The 18,217-nt window shown below is 34.7% G+C and overlaps 2 protein-coding genes across 2 annotated transcripts; one reads left to right on the forward strand and one right to left on the reverse strand.

Annotated features, from left to right (window-relative positions):
* Nucleotides 1-65: 65 nt before the first annotated feature.
* LOC104882846 (mediator of RNA polymerase II transcription subunit 21) lies at nucleotides 66-3,953 on the forward strand. Its single transcript, XM_010667261.4, has 5 exons — nucleotides 66-226; nucleotides 346-651; nucleotides 2,671-2,748; nucleotides 2,831-2,882; nucleotides 3,700-3,953. Exons 2-5 carry the CDS (start codon nucleotides 349-351, stop codon nucleotides 3,774-3,776), a joined length of 510 nt encoding a protein of 169 aa, XP_010665563.1. The 5' UTR covers nucleotides 66-226; nucleotides 346-348; the 3' UTR covers nucleotides 3,777-3,953.
* A 4,579-nt stretch (nucleotides 3,954-8,532) lies between these two features.
* Nucleotides 8,533-13,540, reverse strand: LOC104882845 (polyadenylate-binding protein RBP45). The gene is made up of 7 exons (XM_010667260.4): nucleotides 13,130-13,540; nucleotides 11,636-12,098; nucleotides 9,729-9,784; nucleotides 9,524-9,654; nucleotides 9,327-9,423; nucleotides 9,042-9,215; nucleotides 8,533-8,791 (listed from the first exon to the last, which is right to left on the reverse strand). The coding sequence occupies exons 1-7, from the start codon at nucleotides 13,448-13,450 to the stop codon at nucleotides 8,789-8,791; spliced, it is 1,245 nt and encodes a 414-aa protein (XP_010665562.1). The 5' UTR covers nucleotides 13,451-13,540; the 3' UTR covers nucleotides 8,533-8,788.
* Between the last annotated feature and the right edge of the window lie 4,677 nt (nucleotides 13,541-18,217).

Raw genomic sequence — 18,217 nt, forward strand, 5'->3', positions numbered from 1 at the left:
ATTTTTGCTCACCTCAGTTTTATCAGGACTCGGATACTTGTGCTTTCTTATGGACTATTAAGTATTAACTACTTGTCGCTTAGCTTTGCTTTTCCAACTAAAAAAAAAATGCAAACATAGCTGAGTCTGTACAGTTGCACAGAGAATTCATCTCTCTCATTTACACTCTCTCTCAAATTCTAAAACCTATCTAAATTAGAACAAGGAAAACTCAGAATCTTCCCAAGTAAGTACTCTCATTCTCACTCATGAACAGTTGATTTGCTAGCTAATTTAATTTTGATTTGATTTTCAATTTATTGTTTTTTGGCTGACAATCTTCATTCGTCAATTGAATTTATGAAGGAGATGGATATAATATCACAATTGCAAGAACAAGTTAATTTGATTGCATCACTTGCATTTAATACATTTGGAACCCTACAAAGAGATGCTCCTTCAGTTCGTCTCTCTCCTAATTACCCTGAACCTAACCCTACCCCTAATTCGAATCCTAATCAAAACCCTACCCCTAATTCGAATTCTAATCAAAACCCTAACCCTAATTCGAACGCTAATCCTTCGCAACAACAGCAACCGTCTGATGCTTCCACCAATTTTGCTGATGAACCTAAAACAGCCAGTGCAGCTCTTGTTAAGGCTGCAAAGCAGGTAAATCTTTTGTCATACTCTTTTTTTTGGGTTTTTTTCATCTAATATTTACTTCCTCCGTTTCTTTTTTTATTATTATTAATTTGTCGTTTTACATTATATGATCTTCTCCTTAAAGTGCGTGACACGGAGTTATATTGCAAGTAAAAAAAAACGGAGGGAATTATCTGTTTTTGGTGGAATGTATGTGTAATATTTGAATCTAGTGGGATTTTCCGGCTCTATTAAGCCGAGATAAAGGAGGAAAATGATGCATTAGCAAGAATTAAGGCTACATTAGGATAAGTTTTTTTTTATAAAAAAACCCAAATGGACCCAGTGCACACTAACCTAGTGTGCACTGGGTTCGTAAGATATTAACTTCATATAGTGAATTCTACAAAGATATAGTGAACTTATATACAATATAGTATATTTCATTAACGGAAAACATAATGTGAAATTATATGCAATATAATAGAGGAATTAATTAAGTTTTAACATACAAGAAGATCTAAGTTGCGTAGTATATATCATGACACGTGTTCTAACCTATGGAATGATTTCTCTATGATATAATGAGAATCTGAATGATATAGTGAGTTTCTGCTTGATATAGTGTGTGTTTGAATGATATCGTGAGTTTCTGCATGATATAGTGTGTTTCTTAATGATATAGTGAGTTTCTGTATGATATAGTGTGTGTCTGAATGATATAGTGAGTTTCTGTATGATATAGTGAGTCTGACTGAATAATATAGTAAGTTTCTGCATGATATAGTGTGGGTTTGAATGATATAGTGGATTTCTGCATAATATAGTGGGTTTTCGCATAATATAGTGGATTGTCAGTAATGATATGTTGTTTTGCCTGGTGCACACTAATGTTAACGTGAACAGGTCCACACAAGTCAGATTGTTTTTTTATGTTTATTTAATTTTAGCTGAATGGTATTCCTTCTTTGATTATTTTTAACTAGTTTGTAGAAAGATTGAGTTTATCTGGACCTCTTGAGATCTCCAAGTAGCTAAATCCATACTGTGTGTTTGTTAGTAGAATTTCCTTGGTAGTGCGTGAACACTTGTGTCATAATGCGTCCCGAATTAGAGACCATATCTGTCTTTGCTTAATATCTTTTATCCTAAAAGATGTAAGAATACGTATGTGAATCATTACATTATGCTACTTTGTTGACATGATTTGGTAGTTAGTAGTAGAATGCTAGAACTGCTTAGTTTGAATTGGAAATATCGGGAAAAAAGAACTTGTATTTGTTTGTTTGTGACTTGAAAAGATTAGGTGATCATTTTAGATTGAAGCTGATCAATGTTTGTATTTCCTATATATATATGGTTATGATGTGACTGCTTAAAGGTTAAACTGTTACGAAAAGATTGTGTTTTCTGGGTGTCGTGAAGCTTGTCATCTCGAAAGATAAAGGGTGAGTCTTTGCAGGTTGTAAGACATTTAGAGCCATAATTATGAGCATATGAATCACAAGTTGGAGTAGTCCTACATCTATAATGCTATAAGTTATATGATAGCATCTTTTCAATAGATTTGAGGAGCCGGGACTTTGCAATCTATAGCTCACAAGGTTTCAACTATAAACATTATAATTGTGATACTATGATTTAGGGTTTCTTTGTATTCATTATTAATCTTGTTTTGATTTTCTTCTATTATGGAGATGATATGCTTATCGTCTTGGTCTAAGTTGTGCCTCCATTTCGTAGACGATTTATGTTAAGAGGTTTAGGGCTTATGGTCGACATTGGATGCCAAAATTTGAGTTTTTAGATCACTCTTGAGAAGATGGGTTATAGTTGAAATCAATTTATGTTGGGTGTTTTTAGTTGCTACAGATTATGTACATGTCTATGTACTAAATGACACTGTTGGGGGGAGGATGTTCTGAATTGGGGACTTTGGCGACCAATGATGCTGGTTGCAATAAGCATTGTCCGGAAGATATATCTCGTGGTATTCCAATTGATTTGCGTTGTCACTAATTGCTTCTCTAACTTGTTCTCTTGCAGTTTGATGCCTTGGTTAATGCCCTTCCATTGGCGGAGGGAGGTGAAGAAATTCAACTCAAAAGAATAGCTGAGCTTCAGGTATTGTAGTAACTGATTTGCTGTGAAATCTGCAACCTGACTATGTCACAGCCTACTAAGGTGGTCTTTCTTGTTTTACCAGGAAGAAAATGATGCTATTGGCCAAGAATTGCAGAGGCAGCTTGAAGCTGCAGGTAATGACTAGCTTTATATTTTCTTATTATTTTCAATTTTTGCTGTTTACTCTTTCCATGGATTCTGCCTGCGTGAGACAAAGCTCCTTTCATCAATTAGACCTAAGTGGAAAGACATTACTTTTCCATTTTTCTGTAGTTCCAGTATCTACTTGAAGCAATTGAGCACCTGGTGTGTTATCCTCCCTAGGTTTGCACAACTTTGGATCAATTAATAAGTAGTACGAATTACTTTGATTTTGACCCATGGATTCATTTATCCTCTATACTATATAGTTGCGTGGTAAGGAGAAAAGGAGAGTAGACTTGGCTGTAGTTATGAAGGAGAAAAGGTATACCAAGATCACAAATTTTGTAGTTGTGCACATAGAACTAATAAAATGGTCCAACCAGAAATATCCTGATCCAAAGCCGAATCTTGACCCATATCAGGCAAACCTATTTGACCAGACCCAAACTTAAAACCGGAATATGATCCAACCCTTCACTTAACCGGAATCAGAAACTGAACCTGATACGAATTACCTGTTTGCTACCTTTGTCGTATATAGCCTTCTCATCAAATATTTAATCAAGGAGTTGGGTCAAAAGATAACTCTTACATGAGGGTGACTTCTATGCTGTGTGCCTCATTTACTTTTACTAATGTAAGCTTTCGTTTACCCAAGTGTTGGTATGAAGTATTTTAAAATTGAAGTTTTTATTGGTTTTGATAGAAGCTTTGTCTTTTTTTGCGCTGCTGTTTTTTAGACTTGAGCTAAAGTAAATAGTAAGGAAACTCACTGGTTTGCACATTTGCTCTTTCCTTGTTGCCCAGATAAGGAATTAAAGGAAGTTCAGGAATTGTACAGCCAAGCGTCAGATAAGTGCTTAAATATGAAGAAACCATATTGAAGATGTTTTGTATGCAATGATTATGATTTTCTATTCTGGAGTTGTGTCACAACAAGCCAATCTTGCCAGATTCTTTTGTCATCTTTGTATAGTTACTATAACTGTCTCCGAGTTCTGCGTAATTTGTTAGTTGAATATTGTGGAATGAGAGCTATGGCAATATAGTTTTAGTTATTATGTCCTGGGCTGATTTTACAAGTCTCAATGTAGCAGAACAAAAGGGACAAAAGATGTGTTTAGATGGTTTTGCGTTCCATCGTCATTAACCTGCCAAATAATTCAAATTAGTGATACTTGTTCTCAAAGAATATGGAGCACAATGTACCCGACTGGCACTTGTACTCGTGTAGCACACACCAGTGTTCTAAGACCCGAACCGGATATGGAGCATAATGGTCTTGAACCACAATATCACTACTCACATTTGGGTAGTTTCACTGACAGGAAATGCATGTCAAGATGGTTTTACTAGCACTCCCTAGTATATAGAGTGAACTGAAGTAGAACCTCAAGAGCTGAATGATATTAACCGGGACAACCAATCTGCTAAAAGGTTCCTTGACACGTTACAAGGAGTTCGACAGCAGGTGACTTGGTAATACTCAGCATCAGTTTTTGCATAAGAACGCAAATATATGATCTGATATACTTTATTATTATCTAAATGCAACATTTGACATCTTCTGTTTGATAATTTATGTCATTTTTTCTTATTGGTTTATGTAAAGTGTTTGTAAATTTAATTTTAAACTGGATAGAGCCAATATTAGAAGGCTCACCATTGGCTAAGGGCTGGCAAACGCTGACCCAATCTGATAACCGACTTGAACCTAACTCGAAATTTTCGAGTTTGGGTTGAGATTTACGATAGGTTGACCTAATCCGATCTGAAACCTTAATGGGTTGGATTTTGATTGACTTTTTGAACCTGAAATAACCCCCAACAACCTGATTTAGAATTTGGATTAGGTTCAAATTGGATCAACCTGAAATTTACCATACTTTTACAACATGTCACCTACTTTTAAATTATAAACTTGTATTTAAGCAGGACTATTTCTTAACTTGAAGTCAGTGGCTAATTTATGGCCTTGAAGTTGGAATCTTTGAATTATTTAGCATTTGAAATTAGGATTTGCAAATTTTAATTTTTAGTGTATTGTTATTGCAATTATGTCGAGTTCAGGTTATGGTTTTTTACCTAAAATTAAGATAGTTTGAGTTAGGGTAATTGACCTGAAATAGAAATCGGGTCGACATGAACTCGACCCAATTGTCACCCTTACAATTGGCACACTTGCACACATATCATGGGATGAAAGAATATGATTCAGAGTCGCAGTTTACGAAATTGTGATTGGACGGTTAAACTTTTCCTAATACACATTGTTATTGATTCATTACCGAAAATTGTAACATAAAACCTCCGCTTTATTATATATACACCATTTCTATATGACATACAAACCATGGGTGTTGTAGTTGCATTTTAAACCTATGTGATTATATTTTAAAGTATTGAATGTCTTGTGAAACATCTAAAATAGAAAATGATGCATGTATTGGGAACATCTAAAAGAGGAAAATGATACATGTATTGTGAAACGGATGTAGTACTAAATTCATGTAACCACATACTCTTAACAGTATGTTATTATTTCATACTTGTATCTATATAACTTGCAATGAGGCACAATAATTTAGGTGAAGAGTAAAAAAAAGGTGACCCATGTGATTAGAAAAGAGATAGAGAGAGAATTTCCAAAAAAGTTTCCAAGTAATTAAAACGCCTAAAATAATAACTGTTGCAAGTATATAGTGATGGCCACTGGTGTGGGCTGGGCGGGTCGGATCATGGGTTGTAGTGGGTCGGGCTGAGATTTCACGGTCAAGGACAGGACTGTGAAATTCATGAGTTGGGCGGGTTGATCCGCGGGCTGAAAAACCTTGGCCACACTGTTCTGTTATCGATTTTCACGGTTCGTGGTCAGGTGGGATGGACCGGGCTGACAAGCCGACATAAGAATTTTTTTTTCAAAATTATTTAATCATTGAAATTATTCATTATTGTTACATAAAATCTTTAAAATGAATTTAAAATATATACAAATATTAATATTAATGAATAATTTCATTATTTTTAAATTTGATTGAATTATAATACTTCCTCCGTTTTTTATTAGATGTTACACTTTTGAAAATTTGGGTTCCCTAGGCAAAAATTGAAGGAGTGATTAGGAGAGAATAAGGGTAGGGGATTAAGCATGTGGGGACCATTGCACATTGGGGGTTTAAGGGAAGGGAGGAGAGAGAAAAGAGGGACCCAACTTGGTTCCCCCCACCACCACCCCAGCAGCCCAGCCTCCCTCCCCACCCCCGCCCATCTGAACTCCCACCACCACTCCACCAACCCACCCGAAAACCCCACACAGCCACCCGAAAACCCCACCAACCCACCCGAAAATCCCACCCACCTAAAACCCCACCCCACCCGCCGAAATTCCCACCCACCCGTCGAAAACCCCACCCAGCCTCGCAAAACCCCACCTCTACCGCCGAAAATGGAGGACCGATGTGATTTTGCGCGAAGAAGATGGCGTGGTTTTTGGTGGGTGGGAGTGGTGGTGGTAGTGGCCGGTGGGTAAGGTTTTCGTGGGTGGGGGTGGTGGGGGAGGTTTTGCATGGGTGGGGCTGATGTGGTGGTGGGGAAGGAGGCTGCGAGGTGGGGGAAGGGAATAGCCAGCTGAGGTGGTGTGGGGGGGAGGGGTGCGTGGGTGGAAGAGAGGGAGGAGGTTTAATTAATTTAGATTAGTATATAATGAGGTTAAATTAAGTTAGTTTAATTTTGGTTAATTGTTATAAGTAAGGGTAAGTGAGTAATTTTGCAGCATAAAACTTCCAATTTAGGAAATAAAAAAAAATGTAACATCTATTTTGAAACATGCAATTTAAGGAAAGTGTAACATCTAATAAAAAACGGACGAAGTATATGCAATTTGATTAGAATATATACAATTTGATTAAAATATACACAATTTGGTTCAATATTTACTTGAATTGGGTTGGTCTAGTTCATGGGTCGGGTTGAATAGGTTTCATGGTCCGGGCTGAGCGGTTTTAGTAGTGGACTTTAGTGGGCTGGGCTCAAGAAATCTGGCCCACCCATCAATTTCACGGTTTGAGCTTTTTGCTGGCCCGGCCCACACTACCCACAAGGTGGGCTGGGTTGGATGGGCTGGATTGGCCCGCCCGTTGGCCATCTCTACAAGTATATAAGAACGAAGTATTGTTTACCATTTATTTCACAAAACGTAATCATTTGAGTTCAATCTTTAAAACAGAAAATGGGTTAATCTTTTTTCTAATAGGATTGACTTACAAATGATTGTCAGATAATGTAAAATCGCTTTATGATAAAATTGTTATAAAGCCATCTCAGATTCTGTTTCAAAGGAGTTAGGGATATTAGTGGAACGCATGTAGGAGACCTCGACCATCCATGCCCAACTGGGACGAAGATGAGTCTAGGTTTGGCGGAGGTTGGAGCAGAAATGTAGATGAAAATTGTACTTTCAGTGGGCGATGGAGCAGGTGTACATTCTATGATATACCTGCACCGTCCCCGCATACCCCGCCCGCCCCACTTTTCCTCCATCGGCATATCCTCTTGTCTGTTAAAAAAATGTAATAATATATATTGGGAAGCTTATCATAAGAATTGTGTTACATTAATAACAATCTTATTTTGCAAATTGTAGCATCGGCTTTAAGGCTTTGACTCATAGTTGCAGACTGAAGAAGCGTGTACAAAGTGGATGTGGATACTCATGCGTGTGGTGAGGAAGGGTGCAAATCAGGTACAAAGTGGGTGTGGATCCCCATGCAAGTGGTGAGGCGAACACGAATCGGATGTGGGTACTCGGGTAGGTTGTGGGATGGAGATAGTTTTAAATATGTACTCGTTGAGGCGCAAATAGGTCTGGAAATTTCCGCAGTAATGTGTGGTGAGCGAGAATGAGATTTTTAAGCTAGTACGAGCATAGGGATGGTCCTCCCCACCTCCATCAACATCCCTAAAAGCAATCATTTTTATATTAAAATGGTTAGATATTGAGTTAAAGAGGTTAGGTTTTACATTAAAGGCTATGAAAACTATATGTCCTACAATAAATTATGGTAGTATAGTCTTACGTGGAATTTTACATTAAAATTACAATTTCCGTACATGCAAACCGGGGGGATTTTTAACAAAATCACATAATTATTGATCGTTACCATAAATTATCTCCTTATAGCCATCCGTCAAGACTACAAGTCTACAACTACAATACCAATTATATTGACTTGACATTGGTGTTGTAATTCACACAATTAAAGATATTATTATGATTTTGATACATACAACTCTTGAGGACAATCACTCACCAGTTAATGCTATTAAACTTGTAGGGTATATTGAGCTACCATAAACTGTGTTCATCAGTTTGTACCTAACACATTGGTATATTTCTGGGCAAAAAGGGAAAGCTGCAACTTATTTCAAGTGGAGATGCTGTAAAGTGATGCCGATGGACGAAGCTAAAAACTTGATCGAACAAAATGACTTCGCACTCACTGCAATTTAGCCGAATAATATAACTATGATGTTCCAGAGACCATTACCACCAAGTTCTCTTCAGATCGAATATACACGCTAAAAACGCAAATGGACATAAAAATTATGGAACATTATAGCTCAAATACTAAACAAATAATGTGATCAAAACTCACAACAGCATATAAATTTCATGTATTATAAATCTCAACATAACAAAAGCCGCACCAAAAGCAAGCTACAAAAAAGCAGCACAGAGCAAAAACCCAAGACAGTAAATAAAATTCGACCAGCACAATGACCAAGTTATACTACATTCTGCCATCTCTGGGAGGAATCATCCAACTCCAGAAGCTCAGCCTCCAAGTACAATGACAGCTCCCTGGCAACCGACCTCTCCTGCTTGGCATAAGGTAGATCACTGCAAAATGCAACACTTATTAGCTTTTTGACAAGGATGATAACTCAAGCGAGTGTGACTGACCTAACCACAAAAGGAAGGCATATATTCAGGAATTTGGTAGGAAAAAAACCGGAATATTTTGAGTTTAAAGTCTAAAACAAAGGATTTGAAGACTATTGATCATCAAATGCAACTATGCAATACTTGTTTTGCATACTCCCAATGACATTTACAAAACTAAATAGCTAAAATTTTCATATCAACTAACCTGTTGTTGCAATGGCATCTGAGCCTGCTGAGGCATCGCGTAACCACCATAACCAGGGTAGCCACCATAGTACATGTTTGGGTCTTGAGGAGCAGATACATATCCATAAGAGTCGTATCCTTGAGGATAACCATAATAAGCAGCATTGTTCCACTGGTTCTGGTCAGGTTGAGACTGAAACATTCGACCACAAAAACTCAGCAAGGGTCTCAACAAAAAAAAAAAAAAATTCGATCCGAGATCTTCGATAGGCACCCCTACAAGCAAAGGAAACCAGGGCAGTACCTGTCTGTTGTTAGGACTACGGCCCCACGAAAGTCTAACATTTCGTCCGCCTAATTGCATTCCGTTCAATACCCTCAATGCTTCCTCAGCACTACTTCTGCAGAATTGTTAAAATAAAAAGTTGAGTTTGCAACTAAATGTGCCGACTTACAAGAAATTCAACAAAGTAAAGGAACAATCAAGAAAATCATACAAACCTGTTAGTAAATTGAACAAACCCGCACTGTTTGCCCGCAGGAATTTTTACATGGACCAATTCTCCGTAAGGGCTAAATGTTTGTCTCAAATGTTCATCAGTCACATTAGAATCCAAATTGCCAACAAATATCTGGAAAAATAATAAACAAGGTCAGATGCCATTGAGTTTTAACTAGGCAAAACTCTCAAAATAAAAGTACCCACAGTAGTGTTACTCGGATCACTGTCATTTGGAGTTCCCTGATTATTCTGATATGAAGCTGCGTTTAAGAAAAAAAGATAAGGATAAAGCAACAAGCACCTGAGAAACTTATTACACCAAGTAGGATAAGGTTTTTTAAAAACAAAAAGACAAGCTAGTGACTCTACATGACAGTGCAACTCAAAAGTGGTAGATATTCCTGACTTCAAAGAAAAAGATTGCAAGAGTAGATAGATCGTATTAACAGCCAGAGCAGATATCTAGCCTCAAAACTAAAGCCAACATGCAAAGCATTTTTAAAACAGGGCAGTACAGTGATAAGGAAAAATAGCATACAAAAAACTTCATAGTGTAATCTGGAAGAACCCAAAAGAGATGTTTTGAGCAATAGGTCAACAACCTCCAAAATACAAAGGCTTCACATACAGAGCATCATATCATACATAATCAGACAGATGAATACAAAGAGACAAGAAACTCCGGCACAACAAAGGTCATAGCCATATAGAGTTATAAAGCAGATCTCTGTGCACACTAATATTTCCACCGTTTGTTTACCTCTACCATTCCTACTTTGCACATTTGCCAACGCACAACTTTCAGCATTAACATCTTTTATTATTTACCAGTAAAAGTTGCGCAAAAATTACATATATATATTGAGACGAGTCATCCCACATGCCTACATATTTCCTTATTCGACTCTTTAATGTCAAACTGGTAGAAGCAAATTAAAACAAAGTAATTTTTTCTCGTATCTGCTCATCAACTAAAATAAAATGTTTTGAATCTAGACTCATATCGCAAGTAACAGGAAGTGCACAAATGACATGGACAGACCATAAAACAAGCATACCGCACCAATTAACATTTAACAATATAGAATGATCATCAATCCAAGCGGCAGAAAGCAAAATTTCCAAGATTATAATTCCTCAAAACCATCTGGGAACAAATTCTCAACAATCTATTTCCTTTGAAAAAAGTAACCATGGGTGTTAAACCATAGTTTTCAACAATCTGATTGAATCTAGAAAGATTAGAACACCAAAAGGAAATCTTGAAATCGCTTTAAAACTAAAAAGCAAAGTATGCTGGGATGATGAATAATGGGCACAAAGAACACACTTGGGTGCTTACTAAAAAAACTAAAAGAACATCAAAGAACCAGCAACCCATCCACTAAACTACAGAACGTAAAAGAAGTCCATGGCTCTAAAAAAAATATGCCTCAATGTTGCATTGTACAAAAAGAGAGCAACACTGACAAGATCAAACTTATTTTCTTGCTTGCAAAAGAAGAAATAGACTACATGATCTTAAACCAGCAACTCAACAGACTAAATATGAAAATGACCACAGAGGGCAAAGGAGCATTAAGAAAAAAGGTAAAGTGAAAGTAAATGGCATCCTGTAGTAAATGAAAACGAACTGAACTGAGAGCTGAATAATAAGGATAAAATAAGAAACTGAATGGAAGAATAACGTTTAGCACTGGAACTGCTGTAAATGGAAAATATATGACATTACTGACCTACACGAGGCAACGTTCTAAGGGGGTAACCATTTCGGCTGAATTCAGTCCCAGGCCCCTAAATGATAGAGCCTCTTGACACCCTGCTTTGAGACAATGTGAGCTCATTAAGATTTTTCAGTTTAGAATTAATTGTTCCCAAATTCTGAAAGGCAAGCACTGGAACTGAATTTCTGCGTATCTTCAAAAGTACAACTGAATGAAGTAGGCCCAATATTATGGTAAACCAGTATGGACAAAAATCAAATGCATTGCTTCCCACCTCTACCAACTTGAATTTACAGTACAAATCAAACAAGTTCACGCAGACAGCATAACATACAACACTGGGATTCAACGCATCATATTTTAAGCACTATCATTGAAAGTACATACCTGTTCCGCCAACACTTTTCTTGTTTGCAGCTGCTCCAATACGCATTGCACGGCCTAAGCACATCATTCCATTCATCTCTGACATGGCACGTGCTTGTTCACTTTCATCTCCGAAACGAACAAATCCATAACCCTTTGATCTACTTGTCAGTCTATCTATCACAACCTTAGCACCTTTTACAGATGGATAGCGAACTCTAAATGTCTCTTGCAATGTGTAATCAGTAACATCTGGAGCTAAATCCCCAACAAAAATTGTATAATCAGAAGCATCCTCTCCACGCTTCTCACCAGATCCATAGAAAGCCCAATTCAGTCTGTAGTTTTGCTCAACATTTGGCATCAAGGTGTTATTGTAAGTCTGCAAAATCCTTTCAGCAGCAGCATGGGTGGAAAACTCAATAAATCCATAGCACTCTGACTGCATGGTTTGCTTATTACGGATGATTTTAACATTAACAAGCTGCAAAATAAAGTAATATTGGTTGGTCCATAAAAAAGAAATACACCAGAACCCTGTGCAATTGTGGGCATGGAAATAACATATCATACATGGTAAAATAATATTTCACAAATAAAAAGCCAACAAAAGAAACACTGCAGCCAAAATGCCTCCCAAAACAAGGCCATTGACCACACTGGAGAACAACCTCCCAACTCTTGCAGAATGCAATCAATCAAACCCTTAAGCTTCCCAAATGATATTCCGTAAAGATCCCTATAACCAACCTTACTAGCCAGTCAAATCTCGCTCATCCACAGCTTACGACTTAACGATAACAACCTTCTTACTTCAGTTTAGTAGCAAGTTCTCAAATCAATGTAAAAATCATAACCAATATCTCTAATAATTCTCGGCTATTAATGGTTTAGATTTATACTTGATGCAAGTAAAACACAACCCAAAACACAGCATCGTACAAATTTCATCTCAGCGGACACCAACAAAAGCGAAGAAAGAAGAAAAAAAAAATAACTACCTGCTTTAATTAAACAACCAAAAAAAAAAGACAAGATAACCGTATCTCTATCCTTTCAAATCACAAACCTCCCCCGTCAGAAAAAACCGCCATTATCATCCCAAACCATATATTAATCACGTGCATATAAGACTAGTAATCAACAAAAAAACACCTCAACAACACAAACAACCCCACAGAACATCCCAAAACAAGAACCACCTCATATTTTCACCGCCCAAAGCTTGCTTCACAGCTCAAATCCTAAATTCAACACAAAAACTCCAATCTTCATCATCTTTTACAACATACACAAACACTAAATGAACAAAAAACATAACACGTAATAAATCTCAAACATAAATCCACATCCACAAATAATGAATAAACACCATAAAAAAGATCAAGTCTTCCATGACCTAAATCAAAAAAGGTCAACCCTAACCAAATCAAATCACCAACTTTATATAAAAATCTCATAAAACAAATATGAAACAATTAATCCATAGATTCATTTATAAAAGCTACAATATACCTCGCCGGATTGAGCGAAACAAGTACGAATATAATTCTCGTCCATCCAATACTGCAGATCTCCAATCCAAAGAGTACGAATCTCATCAGCGTTAGCAGGCGGTTGTTGTTGCGGTTGTTGCTGATACTGTTGCGCAGGTTGTTGAGCCCACACCTGTTGTGGTGCTTGTTGCTGCTGTTGTTGAGCCATCCATGGCTGCTGTTGTTGTTGTTGTTGCTGTTGTTGATATTGTTGATGGTAGTGTTGATCCATAGGAGGTTGCGCCGCCATTGATGGAGGTTGTGGAGCAACCATGCCTGGTTGTTGTCCTGGTTGCATCATTGTTTGACGTTGATTTGAGGAGAGAGAAAAACCCTAGGAGAGAGAAAATTAGATATTTGAGGGAAGGAGGGAGAAAATATGAGATGAGAGGTAATCAATAGCAGCGCCAAAAATTTTATATGATTGCCATGGGACTAATGGGCCTTACGGTCATACCTAGTGGACTCGGAGTTTGGGCTTTTACCTATTTTCGGACATCCCTGCGATCTTTGCTACTCTTTCCATCCTCAAATATGGTTTTCGTTTTAATTTCTATGATCAAACTTTAATGTCTTTAATCAAATGTACTAAATTGATACTTTATTCATTCTTTTTAAATTGCAACGTTGTTCTTGTTTGGAAGTTTCATATTAATCGCAATATTTCCTTATTCACTTTGTCTCTCTCTTATTATATGGATCCTACTTTTTATCTATTTACATCTTTATCTTTCTCCTCTTCACATGAGTTTTTATATAAAAAATGTTTCAATAAGGTATGTTACAGTTATTGTAAAACGGAAAAAGTATATACAAAAAGCATGGTCATGTAATAATCTTGTTAGATTCGTCTCAATATTTAGATTCTAATAACATTTTTTATAATTTCTGTTAGGCAAATGCTGACGGATGTCACGGGGCGTTAGAGATCCATACGAGAAATGGGTATTCTACAAATATCCTAGTTCTGTTAGGATTTATATTGTCATTACTACAAAATCCTAATCCTAGTTCTGCTAAGATTGTGAAGAAATGATCATTTCTCATATGGATCAATTAGATAACACTAATGTATCTTATCTATAATAATTCTAGTTCCTAAATAAATTACTTTCTCAAACATGCATCCCTGTGTCAAACAAGCATTTCTGAAGCGTTAGATAACAATAATAGATCTTACTTATATTAATCCTATTCTAAAAAAAATTACTTTATTTAACTAAAAATTTTACCTTTCTACTGAGAATAAAAAGGGAAAAGTTTCAGAGTTGGCGATAATTCTACTATTCTATAAGCACTGGCACGAATTCGGCTTTTTTTGAAGAACGTATATCTTGCGCATGCATACCATATTCTCATCTCTCTCAAAACTTCTAATTGATTAAGTTCATATTCGACACTTCGTAAAATATGCGTCATATTCTTAGGCTATGTTTAGTTCACTTGAAATTTTTTGATCTGAACTTATCTGAATTGATCTGAACTTATTTTATCTGATCTGATCTGAACTGATCTGATCTGATCTGATCTGATTACAAGATCTTATCTTTTAGATTTTTCTCAATATATAAGAAAAAAAATATAGTCATATGGGGTCTTCGTCTCAATAAGTACTTTATTAATATTCAATTATTATAATTTTTACTAATATGTAATGAAAGATATTTAATAGTATAATGATTTTTAAATATAAGCAAGATCTGATTTGATTTGATCTGAACTTACTTTTTCTGATCTGATCTAATTAGATTTGAAATAAGCAAAAATAAGGTGAACTGAACATAGCCTTAGTAGTAGTGATTCAGTGAATTTTACTATACTTCTGTAGTGTATATATTGTAGACTTGTAGTACATATTTCTACGGCACGGATTTAGTGGAGGTTTTCACTCTTCAAAGAAACGAAACACCTAATGCAAAGAAGATTCAGCACATGATTAATTAGGAAGGAAAGAGACAATTCTTATCTAACGCCATTGATAAATAGTACAATAGTTCAAAATTATTTAGTGGTAGTGTTGTTTCTATAGCGTTAATGATTAATAGTATAGTAGTTCAAATGTACAATTGATTAATTCATACTTCCTTCGTTTCTTTTTACTTACAACTGTTTGACTTTTACACTATCACCAACTATACTTAGGGTGCGTTCTATTCAACTTATTGGCCCTGAACTTATTGGACTTTATCTGAACTGAACTTATTGAACCTGAACTGAACTTATTGGAACTTATTAAACCTGATTGGACCTGATTCAACTTATTGGACCTGATTGAACCTGATTGGAACTTATTGGACCTTATTGGAACTTATTGACCTTATTGAAACTTATTAGACCTTATTGGCCCTGATTGAAACTTATTAGACCTTATTGGACCTGATTGAAACTTATTAGACCTTATTGACCTGATTGAAACTTATTTGACCTTATTAGACAAAAAAATTGATCATTAATAACATAAATATTACCACTAACGTAAATACTACCCCTCAAAATTTTTTATGGAGTAATAATTATTATAATTCGTCCTTTAAAAAATAATGATTATTAATTATCTCTTATGATAATTAATTTAACAAAAAAATTTACTATTTATATATTTGCCTATACATAACTTTCACCACTAATATATCTAATAGTCTTGTTTTGATTTTATAAAACACTAGTAGAAAAGCAAAAATTTTAATATGAATAATAAAATAATAGACATAATACAAATAAAAATAAAATAATAGACATAATACAAATAAATAATAAAATAATGTAATTATAATTATTATTGCAAAATATTGTAATTATAATTATTATTATTATTATTATTATTATTATTATTATTATTGTTAACCTTAATTATTTGACCATACTTATAATATTATTTAATAGCAATATGAATAATCATATAAAATAGACAATAATACAAGTATAATAATATACATTGTGGTACTTTAATAAAAAATTCTAATAATAACATAATCAGCTAATAGTAATATGAATAATAAAATAATAGACATAAATAATAAAATAAATACAATTAAAATAATAGACACTAATACAAGTATAATACTATATAATCATTGTGGTACTTTAATTAAAATTCTAATAATAACATAATAAGCTAATAGTGATATGAAATTATGAATAACAAAATAATGGACAATAATACAAATGTTTATTAAACATTGACTATTTGGACCTTATTAGACCTGATTGGAACTTATTGGACCTTATTAGACCTGATTGGAACTTATTGCACCTGATTGGAACTTATTGCACCTGATTGGAACTTATTGGACCTTATAAACCTTATTGGAACTTATTGCCCTTATTAGACCTTATTGCAACTTATCTGAACTTATCTGAACTTATTGGACCTGAGACTTAATTTTTTAAGTTGAACAGAACGCACCCTTAGTTTATGTTTGGTGATTTATAGTTAAGGAAAAACATATTCGTGTGGGATCTTATTAGATTCGTCTGATTATATATTTTCTGAATATATACTTTTTATAATTTTTAATTATAAGTAATTAAACTTATTGATGGTTGAAATTATGCATTGACAAGCGTGAAAGTCAAACTGTTGCAAGTAAAAGAAACATAGGAAGTATATGACTGCATTTATTACCACGATTTCTATGTATTTTTTTATTTTTCTCACTTAGGGTGCGTTCTATTCAACTTATTGGACCTGAACTTATTGGAACTTATCTGAACTGAACTTATTGAACCTGAACTGAACTTATTGGAACTTATTAAACCTGATTGGACCTGATTGGACCTGATTCAACTTATTGGACCTGATTGAACCTATTGGAACTTATTGGACCTGATTGACCTGATTGACCTTATTGGACCTTATTGGAACTTATTGACCCTGATTAAAACTTATTAGACCTTATTGGACCTGATTGAAACTTATTAGACCTTATTGAACCTGATTGAAACTTATTTGACCTTATTAGACAAAAACATTAACCATGAATAACATAAATATTACCACTAACGTAAATACTACCCCTCAAAATTTTTTATGGAATAATATCGTTTTTGCACTAACAGGAAAATATTATTTGGTTGACTCTGGATATTCAAATTCTACCGGGTATTTGAGTCCATATCAAGAGAAAGATTTGAGAGTTCATACTCCTGAATTTAGGAATGGTCCTCCACCAAAGGGAAAGTTAGAGCATTTTAATTATCGACATTCTTCATTACGTGGGACTGTTGAAAGAATTTTTGGTGTACTAAAAAATAGATGGAAGATTCTAAGAATGATGCCGAAGATGGATGATGCTTACCAGTTGGCTATCATCGTGCAACATGCACGCTACATAATTTTATTCATTTACATGATTTAGGAATTCCAGTTTCGCAAGTAGTTGAAACCATGGAACCAAGAGCTGATTTAAATTTGACTGACAAGACGAGAACAAAGAATATGGAGATAACTCGGGCGAAAATTGCAGATGAAATATGGTTGGCTGTTGATGAAGAAAACGTATTGATTGAAGAGGATGATGTAGAAGATGAAGAAAGATACTCCGATGAAGAAAGATACTCCAGTGATGATAATGAAGCAATCAATTGATAACATTTATATCTTTCATAGTTATTAGTAACGAAAAATGTTATCTCTAGTTATTTAAAGACGAATTGCAAAATATTGTAATTATAATTATTATTATTATTGTTAACCTTAATTATTTGACCATGATTATAATATTATTCTAGCAATATGAATAATCAAATAATAGACAATAATACAAGTATAATACTATACATTGTGGTACTTTAATAAAAATTCTAATAATAACATAATCAGCTAATAGTAATATGAATAATAAAATAATAGACATAATACAAATAAATAATAAAATAATAGACATAATACAAAAATAATAAAATAATACACTAATACAAGTATAATACTATATACTTGTGGTACTTTAATTAAAATTCTAATAATAACATATTCGCTAATAGTGATATGAAATTATGAATAACAAAATAGTGGACAATAATACAAATGTTTATTAAACATTGACTATTTGGACCTTATTGGACCTTA

This window comes from Beta vulgaris, chromosome 8, assembly GCF_026745355.1.
Source record: "Beta vulgaris subsp. vulgaris cultivar EL10 chromosome 8, EL10.2, whole genome shotgun sequence".
NCBI classification, from domain to species: Eukaryota; Viridiplantae; Streptophyta; class Magnoliopsida; order Caryophyllales; family Amaranthaceae; genus Beta; species Beta vulgaris.

Excerpts from the sequence above, each read along its gene's own strand:
- LOC104882846 (XM_010667261.4), top strand. The coding sequence starts at position 349 with ATGGATATAATATCACAATTGCAAGAACAAGTTAATTTGATTGCATCA. Across the intron at positions 652-2,670 it reads TTGTTAAGGCTGCAAAGCAG|TTTGATGCCTTGGTTAATGC; the intron begins GTAAATCTTTTG and ends GTTCTCTTGCAG. Across the intron at positions 2,883-3,699 it reads GAGGCAGCTTGAAGCTGCAG|ATAAGGAATTAAAGGAAGTT; the intron begins GTAATGACTAGC and ends CTTGTTGCCCAG.
- LOC104882845 (XM_010667260.4), bottom strand. The coding sequence starts at position 13,450 with ATGATGCAACCAGGACAACAACCAGGCATGGTTGCTCCACAACCTCCA. Across the intron at positions 12,099-13,129 it reads GTTTCGCTCAATCCGGCGAG|CTTGTTAATGTTAAAATCAT; the intron begins GTATATTGTAGC and ends TTTATTTTGCAG. Across the intron at positions 9,655-9,728 it reads GTGATCCGAGTAACACTACT|ATATTTGTTGGCAATTTGGA; the intron begins GTGGGTACTTTT and ends TTATTTTTCCAG.